Here is a 13407-nt window from a genome sequence, read left to right as displayed (position 1 = left end):
TGACAGCACAGATAAAGACAGTGACAGACAGAAATGTGTAGGAGTGGAAGAAAGGGAAGTTTTCTGTATAGAGAGCTCAAATATTTTACAGATGGCTGTGAAACAATGTATTTGTGCATTTGTTCCTACCTCTCGTTCCAACCACTGGCAGAGCTGGTAACGAAGCTTTCCTCCGTCCAATTCATACCCAGTGGAAAGCGTCCGAAGTTCGTTTGTCATAATCTTCAAGCAAGCTGCGAACTTCAGCTGTGACACGAGGATGTCATCAGACGGTGAGATATAATCCTCGCTGTTCTCACTGTCCTCTCCGGTCGATGCCGGGTCGTGCAGATCCTGGAACACGCCGCTGGTGTCCGCCGCTTTTACACTTTTACCGTTCTTTGGCTCGTCTTCGGTGGAATCCTCTTCATCCTTGTCGCTGTCCCACTTCAGCTCCAGCGGTTCATCAGTGTGGGTGATGGACGGCTGGCTCCAATCAAAGCTTAACACCGAGTCTGAATGACTGTTGGAAAAGCTGTTCCCGTCAGACTCGTACCCATTGAGCCCATGCTGGGACCAGTCTGGCTCTGATGTATGTCCACTGAGGTCAGCTGGGTGACCAACAGGATCCCCCGGTTTGGAATGTTTGCGGACTTTGGGCATCTTGGACAGGACTTCCAGAGCCAGCATGGGGCATCCAGTGTGCAAGTGTGCATACGCAGCTGTGAAAAATAGCCTCCTCTCATCCAGGCTGATGGAGTTAGCCATGCGACCCTCTGCAGTCAAACCCACTTTGGCCTTTTCTGAAGAACCAAAATGTCTCCGCAGCAGGAGCGGGTGGTTACGTAGGTACGTGTAGAAGTTGAAAACCTCAGGGTTACACGTAGGCACTGCAGAAGAACCTGCCATTCACACAGAGAGAGACAGCATTGGTAATACATCAGAGCTCCTTTCACTTTGGTTAGCATTGTGCCTGCAACTAAATAATGTAACATTGCATCAGAAATTGAAAGTGAACAGATTATTTGTTCAACTTCAAGATGACGACAAAAGTGCAGATACAGAAGCTCTTGTAAATGACCAATTGAAAAAATCAGAATCATTAAACACGGGACGTGATGTTAAACTGCCCTTTGTGCCAAAAGGTGGTTGTCACATGAGGTTTACCATTTGAGAGTGGAGTGGGAGCTGTGTCTCAGATATGGGAAGGATGCACATTTATAACGCCTCATCTCATCAGTAGTGTTCCTGTGAATCAGGGGGTGTTCCAGCCTTTTACACACTAGACACCCTCATCAAAGGTGGCCAGCTACAGTGCAATCAAGCATGATCTTGCGTCCCATAACTGTACCCCATTCTCTCTTATATATAGCTTCAGGCCACGTCACACTCGGTGATCGGGAGAATTTGGAAAATGGAAGAGGATAGAAACCTCGAAGAACCAAAAAATAAAATAAAGAACCATGTCACCTTCATTCATAAAGCACATAAATATGTGAGGATTTTTTGATTCTTCAGTTCCAGTTTTTGGTCTTTTCAGACAAAAGACAGTTTACAAAACCAGTTAAAGGTTTTAGCCATTACTGATTATGCAACAGTTGTGAACTAGTAATTTGTTTGGACAGGAGACATTTCATGAGTGCTGATATAGAACACCACCACCACTTGTACAGACAATATTACCCCAGCAAGAGCCTTGTCTCTCTTCCAGTTGTGGACCTAATTGTTGTAGCAGAGCCAAATAAATGATTAAATAAACAAATCATAATCTCTCGTCACTTAATACTGTGGACTGATAAAATGTGCTTGTAGAACTGTTGTATAAAAGCGTATCACACAAGAGGGAGTGCTGTGATAATGCTTAAATAATCGCCATCGGTCAACAGCCTGGCCCATTTATCAGTTGTGCTACAATATGTTACTTTTTTTTACAATGTATTTCGGAAATACAGTTGGGTTTACAGCCCTTATGTTGACAGTGCTCCTAATTAAAATTCCTTATTTCAATTTAGTCATGTTTTGCTTCTTTGTGTTGAATAAATGTTTGGGTATTATAAGAATTTGTGTTCATGTACAGTATATATCTTGTGTATAATGTTCATATTTCAAACATCGGCTTTTTAAAACCCAGGCCCCACAAATCTCAAGTTTGTCAAGTTTTAGGTACTTTCAAAGCTACCAACAGCCTAAAAAAATCTTTGGATGGAAATGGGAAATTCATGAATTCATGAAATGAAAAAAGATCATTTTGAGTTAAAAAAAAAAAAACAAAAAAAAAAAACAACCCAGACATACCATCAGAACTAATTTTTGGGTGCCCAGAGTTTGTGCTGCTGACAGGCTGCTCTATGAGAGTGTCCAAAGCACTGCTGTAGTCTTCCAACACCCAGTGAGCGATGCTCCGCAGGAACGGGTCAGGATGAGCAGTTATCTAAAACACACATTTATTATTCAAATGATGGATTCAAATATAAAACACATCTGGTAGCTTTGTTAGTAGAAAATGTCATACAATCAATAACTCAAATTACCTGCTTGTCATGGCCTAAAACGTGCCTGTGGAGGATCTTTTTGTAGGTGGAAGAAGTCTCAAATTCAAACTCATACAATCGGGTAATCACTAAAGCCAGCTGCAGGTCCTGCATTTTCTCCAAGCACACCTGTCAGTGGAAATACACAGTTTATCTACAATTAGGTTTGATACAAAAGGTGAAGACATGGTAAATGTATGTAATAATCAGGGATGGGGTCAATTACAATTGTGTAATTGATGAAATTGATCGAAATTATGATGAAATTCTAATTAATTGTAATTGGAAAAATTGTGTTGGTGTTGTAATCGTCATTGAATTGTAATTGAGTTCAGATAATTGACTAATTGTAATTGGCATGGAAATTGTATAAAAACTTTCAATTACGATTTAATTAAATGCAAACCTGGGGAACCGTGTTACAGTTCACTTATGTAGTTTACTGCATAACAATTGCTGAAGTTTCTTTTTTTTTTTAAATAAAGACTTTATTGTAATTAAACTTAAATTATTTGACCTTCGGGGGGAAATAATTGTAATTTTGATTGTAATTAACTTGATCATTAAAGACAGAATTGTAATTTGAAAATGCCCAACCCTTAAGTACGTAGTCTTCTTAAGTTAGAGCCTTTCTTATTGGTTAGCAGGAAAAGCAAAAAGGACGAGCTCTAAATCCAAGAATAGCAGCAAAAAGCATGTGTGAGCAAAAGAAGGTGTGACGTGCATTTCAATGAGTCTGGGAGCCTGAGCCAGTCAGTGATAGCCCTTCGCCTGGCTGACACTCATTTCCATAAACTGTTTAGAGAAGCTCTGGTTCCTAATGCACATGAAACAAGGTGACTCATTGCTCCAGGGGATTTCCAAGCAGAACTAACCTTGATGAATAAAAGGTTAAATAATCAAAATGAGCAAAGGCAGCGCTCTAGAATCATAATCGTACATTTTTTCCCTTTTTTTGTGGCTTAAGCCGCATTCCAATGTAGCCGCTTTCAACTTTAATGGGATTGCTTTGAGGTTGGTTTGTGAGTGTGATAACATTATAAACTCTCACTTAGCACAAGAAAAGGCAGCAGTGCACAGGAGTCCACTGTTGACATCAATACATCTAATACAATGACCGTCGGCTTTCAATTGTTGCGTAAAGCAGGGTTGTCAACCTTGGGATAAGGACCGCATTTGGGGTCTCGAGACACTGGGAGGGAGTCACCAGGTGTCTTCAAGCAACTAAGAATATTTTTTGAAATATTTGAGCCCATTTTTGATTATTTTTACCCTCTTTCTGCAACTACATCAAACTTTCTAACCTATTTTCAGCACTTTTTTTAATGCATTTTTGCTACAATACTCTCATTTCTCCATCAAATTTCAATGCTTTTTTTGCACGTTTCCACATTTAAAACATTTTCCATCACCTTTTCCACCTAATGTTGCATATGCTGACCAATTATTGTAACTTTTAACCTCTTTTCACCATATTTCATGCCTTTTTTTTTTTAACCACACAAACCACATTCAAAATGTGTCATGCGCATTATTTGCCAGTTTAAACTAATTGTTCCAATATTGACACTTTGAAACCTTTTTGTCCATTTTTTCGTCTGTGGTTTTTAAAATCCCATTTCACCATCTTTCCCACCATTTTTGGTCACTTTTAACCCATTTTATTCTTGATTAAAACAAGGATTTAAATCTTTATGATAACTATATACTATGGCACAAATAATAAAAAACTTCCTGGAAAACAGTGGATATTATTCAGATGAATAAAAGGTTGAGAACTACTTGCATCAAGTTTTGCACTTGATTATCAAATCTTGACAAAAAGCCAATAAAATGCTTCAAATAAGAGCCGTGGTTTTGATGCATATTACAGCAGACTGTAACACTCCTGTAGTGGAATTGGGAAGTGGGTACAACAGTCAAAGATAACTTTGTTCACGTCCTGTTTCCACTTGCCTCCACAGCATCCTTGAGGGAGCCGGCGAGAAGGAAAAAAGCTGCCGAGTGCTGGAAACGTTGCTTTCCCAAAAGAGAAAAGGCATTTTTCATGGCAGCTTTCCTCCATCGGTCCTCGCTGAAGTTGTTGTGGAAGAATTCAGTCATTTTAATGTTTTTCTGAGACCTGGAAATAACAAAATTAACCATGAGTCAAAGTTTACACTCTTTGCCAATGTGGGGAAACCCTAATCATGGTTGAGTTTGTGTGCTACAAGCTTGAGTATTCATGTGTATGTGTATACAAACAACTATCAGCAGAGCCTACCTGTACAGTCCCCAAATGACAGCTTTCTTTTTCAGCGCCAGGTAAAAAATAGCTGCATCCAGAGGATCGTTATTCCTCTGAAAGGAAGTCTTGGCAACCTGACAAAATAAAAAGGACACTCAGCTACGAGCAACACTTCCCCCGAATATACACCAATATATCTTTGCAACAACAAAAAGCTTTCTGGGTCACCAGGGTAGTGCTCTTCATCCTTTAAAGAGATGCTTCAGAGCAACAAACGATAAAAGATTTAAAACAGGATCAAAACAAGTCACAGAAAAAAGGTCAACAAACTAAAAATCTGTCAAGATAATTTAGTAGGTTTGTGTTCCGAGATAACTTCTTTACTCCCGATACAATACTGATAGTGCCTTGAATATAGGTCGATAATGATATTGATCTAATTCATTATCAGCATAAAACATACATACTTTTATTACTTATTTTGTAGTGTGGAATGTTAGAAAACTATCGATCAAGTGATATTATCCAAACAAAGGACAATAGTCAGCAACAGTAGGTATGAGGAAACACTGACCCATTAATTATTAACCCATGAGTTACAGACATTTTGAGTGAAACAATTGAATACAAAAACCTTAAAAACAACCTCAATAAAATCTAATAAAAACCAATTATGTATTGGAGATTGGAGATGCAGGCCAACATAATCCAATATTTGGTTCTGTTTTTTTGCTGATATCGAACCGATATCAGATATCAATATGGGATCAGTATACCCTTATAATTGAGGCACTTTGCTAGGAGTGTAATGATGCAATTTTGATATTGGATATCAGTTCGATATTAGCAAAAAAACCCAAAACAAAACAGGCCTGCATCTAAAATCTCCAATACATAATTGGTTTTCATTAGATTTATTGAGGTTGTTTTTGAGGTTTTTTATTCATTTAGTTAAAAAAAAAGTATCGGAATATATCGGCCTGCATTTAAAATCCCATAGGAATGGGATCCACACAAGGTTCCTGCTGCTTAACAGAAGGTTTTCCTTGCCGCCATGATGAATTCATGTTGGGTGTGGGATACATATACACTGTATGTGTATATAAGTATATATGCATATGTGTGTATCCATAAAATGAAGAGTCCGTCCTTACGACTGCTCTACTGTAAAGTGTCTTGAGATACCATTGGTTATGATTTGGCGCTATACAAATAAAAGATTGATTGATTGATTGAGATTGATACCAGTATCCAATTCCAGACTCCACTCCAGCACTTCTAATGAATAGATAATTTTTTCTAATAATTACTGTTTCTGACTGTTGTTCTCTGTTTGAGTAATATCATTTGATCAAACTTTTTCCAACATTTTACACCCAGCTATAATATTGTTATCAAACAATACTCACAGCTGTAATATTGGTATTGTATCAGTGGTGAAAGAGTTGTTTTGGGACACCACTACACTTTGTTAAATCAACTAATGTTTATTACAAGACATGCTTACTTGCAAACAGAAAAATGTTCTGGCTGATTAATTATAGTAAATGACTCCCTCACCTTCTCAATGCACCTCCGTAACTTGTTGGTGCTGCGTAGCCACCAGCCCACCCCCATGGATCTCAGCTCAGGCCAGGTGGGTTCACCTTTCTGCAGGACAGGCAGCATGTGCAGCAGCTCTTCTTCTGCTTCAGAGTGGAAGGCCCAGGCGTAGTGACAGGTTGACAAACCTGCAAGGACGGGGATTATTATTACATGATTCAATGTTTTCTCAACAATAAATTATTTATTATATTTGGTGATAAGAGTCTCCTTTGGTAGGATTTATTGTTGGGTTGCTTTAAAATAAGAACTTTAATAGAAACATTTTTGAAAGCTAAAAAGTTAAAGCAAATCAGGAATTCTATGAATTGTGGGTAACTAAACCCTAAAACCATTTTTTTTCTGCTGAAAACAAATGTATTTGGTTGTCCAACTGTTGACATTTTAAAGTATTTCAATTTTGCTGTAAAAATGTCAGAGTGGGTTGAAACCAGGCTATTAAAATGGAGTTTTGCTATTGGCTGAGAATGTTGTTTTGTGACAGTTTGGTGGCTTCTTACCCACCCATAATCAAGTAATTTCTTTTGTATTTCCAGCCTAGACGCAGCAAAAACTTCAGATTTTAAAGAATTCTTTCAGTAAAGCTTTGAAGCAAATTATGTTAGAAATTCTGTCTAGTGACTTTATAACTTAGTATTCTTCTTCAAGATGAAAATAAAAAGCCATGCGAGTTTCTTAATTGGTTTTGCTCTGTTTTTCAATGTTAGTATGTATATTTTGTATATATGATGCAAGCCTGAGAAATGTGCAATAGCTATCACTACGTAATCCATGGAGGAAAACTGATTCCCGCCCCCCCATGGGGCGTGTGTGTAAGAGATCGCGAAAGAGAGAGTAAATCATCGAAACAGGGAGTTCAAATTCATCAGCATACCTTCTCTTAGCAGCTGCGCGCGATGTGCTGGAGGCATGGAGGTGGACAGGAAGGTGTGTAGTCTGACCGCCAGGAGAAATTTCAAGCCACACTCGTCCAGTGTCTCTCCTCCTGGGGAGTGACTGACAGTCAGCTTGGATCGAAGGCTCACGTTGTTCAAAAATAAAAGCATTTCCTGGTTTTTGCCTGTACCTTTGCTCTTGGCTTGGATGTCGTTGAGGTCGGTGCTGGTGCTAGCGATGGTGTCAGCCAGCGCCATGAGGGACATTTGCTCCAGACGTGTTAATCCTGGCAGACTGGAGTGAAGGAGGTGGCTGGACAGAACCTGGGCATGTTCTGGGCCGAAGTATGTTGGGCTGTACAGAGACAGGTCTATAACCTACAAATTAAAAGACGGATGATTAACGTCACTAAATGTAAAAGGACAGATTGGGGAGAGAATGGTACGGTGGCCGGTAGGTGTCAGATGATTCACAAATACAAAAACACAAAGCCAAACAAAAAAAACATAAATGCAAACTAGGCAAAAAAATATTTTCTGTGTTTTAAAATTTCAGCTAAGATAAGCTTCATACAGGTCTCACCTTGTGATAGAATATTAACTGGTATTGTATAATCTTATATTTAGTTTTCAGAATCACTTGAGCATTATCATAATTTTAGGCTAATGTTACAATGAAATTAGAATATGTTTGGAATCTGTTTCCCTTTTTTTCAAAAATAAGAGAAAAAAATAAATAAATGAAAAATAAACACAAGTTTAGATTCTTTGTTTATTAAAATAATGTAAAATAAGGGTTTATAGAATTGAAATAGATAAATTCAAATTGTCTTTCAGATTTTGAAACTGAATTTATTTTCTTTGAAAATTGTATTTCAATTTGAAACTTTAACTCCATTCTAAAATTTGAAAGAAGATTCAATTATGTTCAGCTCAACTGAACTAAATCAGGATGTAGAGAGACATCATTAACCATAACAGCTAACAGTTGAAGTCTTTCAACATCTGTTGTAGTGACACTTCCATTCGTTTTCTAGCTTTTGTGCATTGCATTGTGGGATGTGGAGTCCCATAGACAAATGCAAAGAAGTATTTTTACTTGATGCTTACTGAATAGGGACACATTAGCAAAACGTAACAATCATTCCCAGAACTGCATTTGTTGACTATCTTTAAGGAATATCATAATTTATTTCTCAGCACCTGCTCATGTGAGTCACATACATTACCACGAGATTACAACAATTGTGGTGTTGTTGATGGTAATCAGAACAGTAATAAAATTATAAGGTATTGAGATGCTGCTGCATTGAGGCATCACAAATAGGTTTTAATAAGACTGACCTTATTCCCTGCTTCCTCTTGATCGTTATCCAGAGGGTTGACGTCTAAAGCGTTAGAAGCTTGAAAGAGCTCATCATAAGCATCCGTGTGACTGGAACCGTGCCCACTATCTCCACTAAAACTGCCCACTTTATCTGTGGACAGATAAAGAGTAGAGCTACAAACCCAACCAGCATGTCAGAAGAAATCTACTCAACGTCCCTGGTGTAAAATCTGTCATTAGGAGGGATAAACGGTAAATTATTTCCAAGATTTTCCTTGGATCATTTTCTTCAAATTCAATTCAAAGATCTAAATAAAAACTTGTCCAAGTGTTGATGTTGAAATATTCTTACTTTTCAAAAGTTGCACACTAAGCTCTTCTCTTACTCGGCCAATTGGTACTAGTGAGAATTTACAAGTGTTAAATGCATTGCTGACTACATTCCTTCCTGAGCCAAACGCTGCACACCCACCAGGTTTCGGTGTATCCTCATCAGCTGCCAAAAGAGCGTAGAGAGGGAGGGGGGGGATGGAGCTTATCTCCGTGTAGTCAGGGCTGGAATTTTCTGCTTTGCTGAACATTTTCTGGTCTCTGGCTGTGCTGCCTCCGACACTGATGGTTCGAGAGCGCACGCGTTTCTCGGGATTGGACGCATTGTCTTTGAGAGCCACGATTTCCCCAGCGATGCATTTCACCAGGTGGGAGAGGATAGCCTTGGCGCGGTGGACCTTATCACACAGACAGGGCACTTTGTTTAGAGATTTCAATCAAAAGTCAAAAAATCTGGGCCATCAGAGCGTCAAGTTAAACTATAATTCATTTGTAAAAACCATTGCATCAGAAAAACATTTATTTCTTAAGATATAATATTTAATATGAACACATTTTCTCTTTTTTTGAGGTGTTTCTCCTTCAAAATACTATCATGTGCTTCCATCACGAGAAGCTATACCTCACAAAGTATGAATTAGAAAATGTCCACCAGATAGGATGTAGAGCATATCTTTTTGTATATTCTAAGAGAGTAGGTGGTTAATATACAGTACCATATTTCAGTTTCCTATGTGATTTAGTTCTTGAGATATTGGAAGCTGAAAATGGAAGAAAAATAAGGACGCACAAAAATCGACACATACCCCCCTCATTAAATTGGCCCTATCGAAAAAAACATTCATTCGATCAAACTAAAAAATGACATTGTGCCTATTGAATAAACACGGATCAGTTTTTTTAGACCAGAGTCTGTTTATCAAAAATATGTTTTTATTGAATACATTTTTTTTGGGAAAAATGTAGAGCTCTTCCTTTGAGGATATGCTTTTTAGGACGATGTTATTAGAAGAATGACAGTCAGGATTTTTATCCTACACCAGGGGTCCCCAACACGATGCCCGCGGGCACCAGGTAGCCCGCATGGACCATGTGAGGTGTCCTCAGGAGCTCTAGTCACCAATAAGCTCCATCTATAATCTGATTTACTTTCCAGGATTCAAACTCACAAAGTACTTAAAGGTGCAGTCTGCAACTTTCATAAAAGTGACTTTTTGTCATATTTACTAAAGCTGTCACTATGTAAGGACAGCTTTACATGAAACTAGTAGTGTATGTGAAAAAAACAGGCTCATTGAGCCCCACCCCCTGCTGCTCCTGCAGTCTTTGGCAGATTGCCAGAATGCACCACGACCGAGCAGAAAGAACCAATCAGAGCCAGGATTGTGTTTGATGGACTGTCTGACAGCTGTTGCTCACAGGCCCCACCCCTTTCCCGGAGCTAGAGCACCGTCTTTTTTACAGTGTATGGTCTGGAGGAGTAGAAGATGGAATTGGTGACTTTTCTGCTTGAAAGGTAATTACTGCTGCTTGATTTACATTATGTTCAACTTATAATTGTTAGACTAGAAATATGTGGTGCATGTGTTCATTTGCGTGCAGCAGCCTCAGTGTGGCTGCTGTAAGTGACACTGAGGTGCTGTTGCTGAGGTGTGTGCACATTGAGAGAGAGAAGCGCTGCAGTAATATGCTTTTAATAGAGCATATTATATTACTGTGATGTTGCTGTTGGACTGACGTTAGCTTGCTAGCTCCTCTGAGGGAGGGACTCTCGAAAGTTTGGAGGCAGGGCAAGAGAGCTGCGGGGAGGGAGGGGGAGAGAGAGATCTGAGAGTTGTGGACTGCACATTTAATAGTTAAATACTGATGAAGTTTGAGGATTAAATTACCATCTTTAAAGGTAAATTTTCACTAAAACATTGTGACCAATTTTTTAAAGTGCTGCAGATTTGGTGTATGGGTTGTGGTATGTTATATATAATATGATATATAAAATATATGTTTAAAAAGGCAAGGTGGATTTCCTTAAAATATTACATAGTTACATTTTACAAATGTTACATGTTATATGATCAGTTAAACATTGTTAGACGCTAGTAAAATAGGAAGATGATCATTTTCTATAAAATTTAACGAAAATGAAAGAATTGCATAAATTAGGAGAAATAAAGTGTTGCAGATAGAAACAATCCTACCTTTTTACATTACTGTTAGCCTACCTTATTATCTTACCCTCTAAAGTGAAATTGCGAACATTTAGCGTTTAAGAAGTGCTTTTCTAACTGTCAGCCCTTCGGACTATTCAGTACCTATGAAGTCGCTCACAGTTTCAGAAAGGTTGGTGACCCCTGCTTTATATACCGAGTGGGGGGAAACATGCATTGATTAGTTTAATGAACTCACCTTTCCGAGGTCCATTAGCTCCAGTAATTGTACAGGATGGTACTGGGGTAACGTGGGAAAGAGTTGGTGAGCCGCTTCAAACAGACCTGAATCCTCCATCTCGACGGGGAGGTCAAAGGCCGTCTTCTTCCCACTGAGCTTCTGTGCCAGGCTCATCATTGATCTGCTAAGTGATTTTTTTGGAAGTGTCAGTGAGGACATGTTGGTCCCAGGAAAGGGAACGTCATCCTGACACTGTCGGACCACCGACGATATGGAGGAAATGCTGCTGCAGATGTCAGTGTCTGGCCCGATGGCACCTCTTGTTTTGGACGGCGCTGGGGGTTGCCACTGAGAGTACACGTGCATTTCACAGTCCATACCTACTACTAGGATCCCGTCTCGGACCCAAGATAAGGAGACTGGGTTGGGTAAGGAACCTTCAACAGACGACAGAAGATCGACTGAGCGAAGCAGAACGAGGCGCGACATGCTTTGGTCTCTGCCAGCATCTGACGACAGGCCCAGTTCTGGAGGCTTTCCCGTTAAACGTCCATACATATAAATCCTTGTTCCAATACCAACAGTTAAAATGTGGGATCCATCTTCTTGGGAAACCCAGTCCAGGTGAACCAGACTCTTCCCTGTGCAGCCAACACAGTTCTCGAATGAAACAGAGAAGTCTTTATTATTGTGTTTATTTACACCTTCAGTCCTGCTAATGCTAGCGCCACAGTTAGCAGAGGGATACCAGGTGTCCAGCACTAAGGTCTGCTCAAGCATCCACTGTGATCCACCATTGGACTCACACTGGAAGATGCCAATGTAGACCTGCGGTTCTCTATCGTTTGTCGGACTTGGAGTAAGAGTGAAACTTGGGTTGTGTTGCACGGTTAGCGATGGGGTCATTAAGTTGTTAGCACTTTTAAAAAGAACGTAGGGGGAAGAGGCTGTGGAAGGAGGCGAGGTCAGTGTTCCCTGTAGGTTCAGCTGGAACGTTGAGTTTAGCTGCGTTCCCGGCATCTGCGTGTAGGCCACAGCGAAGCGCCCAGTGTTACAGCAGCTCACCTCCACTGGGCGCCCTGGAACGCTCACCGCGCTGCTACTAGGATGTCTGTCCTCTACTTGGAGAGGCCACTCCTGCCATTCGTACATTTCGTTGTCCATGCCGGAAGATTCAGCAGCCGCAACGTTACACCTCCAGAAGCGCACCTTTCCATCAGAACAGGAAGTGGCGATCAGGTAAGGCACACGTCCCGCTGGCAAAGAACACGAGGCGCTCAAGTGACCTGACAAGAAGAAGAAGAACAAGAACACCGACATGAGAACACTGATTGACAAGAATGGAGTTGGTTTTAGGGGTCAATAGCCAGAGGTTAGAGTAACAGATTACAAGTACTCACGTTACTGTAATTGAGATGCTTTTATGGTTACTTGTAAATCAATAATTTTACTTGTACTTTAAGTGCATTTCAAAAGAAGTAAAGTAATTCATTAAATTATTACACCCTACCGTAATCGAGTACTTTTTGGGATTATTTTTTTAATTTCAGTTTCATGGTCTCTTCATAAACTGCTGACCTTTGGTTCAGGTTGGGGTTTCTACCTATTAGGTTGTTACTCACATGGCACATTTGGTATGGCATTGTTCATAAATTTAGCTGTACTTAGAGCCTGGGAATTTTTCATTTTTATTTTTAATTCAATTTATTGGTGTTATTTTATTTAAAAAATTATTTTGTATGCAAGGAAACCGTGGCAAAAGTTATTAGCAAAAATAAACGTGGGGGGTGAAAATAACTAGTACCTTACTTTGAGTACTACTTAGTTGAGCTACTTTTTACTTGTACTTGAGTATTTAGTGTATGACTTTCTTGTACTTGAGTACAATTTCAATCAAGTAACAGTACTTGTACTTGAGTAGGATATATCAGTACTCTTTACACCTCGGTCAATAGCTGTTTGTCCGTTACAGTTAATCACAAACTAAAAGCGATATTTCTGAAGTTCCTAAAGTATAATTGCGCTTTGAACGTATTTCCAATTAAGGTTGTTTTAAAGCCTTTTAACACCCGTGAAATCTCATCCCACAAGACTTCGCTGCAGGAAGATGAACCGCGCCATGTTTTCTCTGAGAAAAGTGGTCATGAGACC

General features: G+C 39.5%; 1 protein-coding gene across 5 annotated transcripts in view; it reads right to left on the bottom strand.

The window, feature by feature from the left end:
• dmxl1 (Dmx like 1) overlaps positions 1-13407 on the bottom strand; it is a 70001-nt gene that overhangs the window by 35655 nt on the left and 20939 nt on the right. For all 5 annotated transcript variants that reach the window (XM_028458035.1, XM_028458040.1, XM_028458037.1 and 2 more), the window contains 11 exons: positions 11275-12542; positions 9014-9269; positions 8559-8692; positions 7406-7592; positions 7214-7324; positions 6298-6467; positions 4774-4871; positions 4467-4632; positions 2511-2639; positions 2275-2410; positions 130-881 (listed from right to left, as the gene is read on the bottom strand). In XM_028458035.1, the coding sequence (XP_028313836.1) occupies positions 130-881; positions 2275-2410; positions 2511-2639; positions 4467-4632; positions 4774-4871; positions 6298-6467; positions 7214-7324; positions 7406-7592; positions 8559-8692; positions 9014-9269; positions 11275-12542 (3407 nt within the window). The remainder of the gene's footprint in view (positions 1-129; positions 882-2274; positions 2411-2510; positions 2640-4466; positions 4633-4773; positions 4872-6297; positions 6468-7213; positions 7325-7405; positions 7593-8558; positions 8693-9013; positions 9270-11274; positions 12543-13407) is intronic.

The sequence above is a fragment of the Gouania willdenowi genome, chromosome 9 (assembly GCF_900634775.1).
Source record: "Gouania willdenowi chromosome 9, fGouWil2.1, whole genome shotgun sequence".
NCBI classification, from domain to species: domain Eukaryota; kingdom Metazoa; phylum Chordata; class Actinopteri; order Blenniiformes; family Gobiesocidae; genus Gouania; species Gouania willdenowi.
This window is presented reverse-complemented; position numbering and strand designations above follow the sequence as displayed.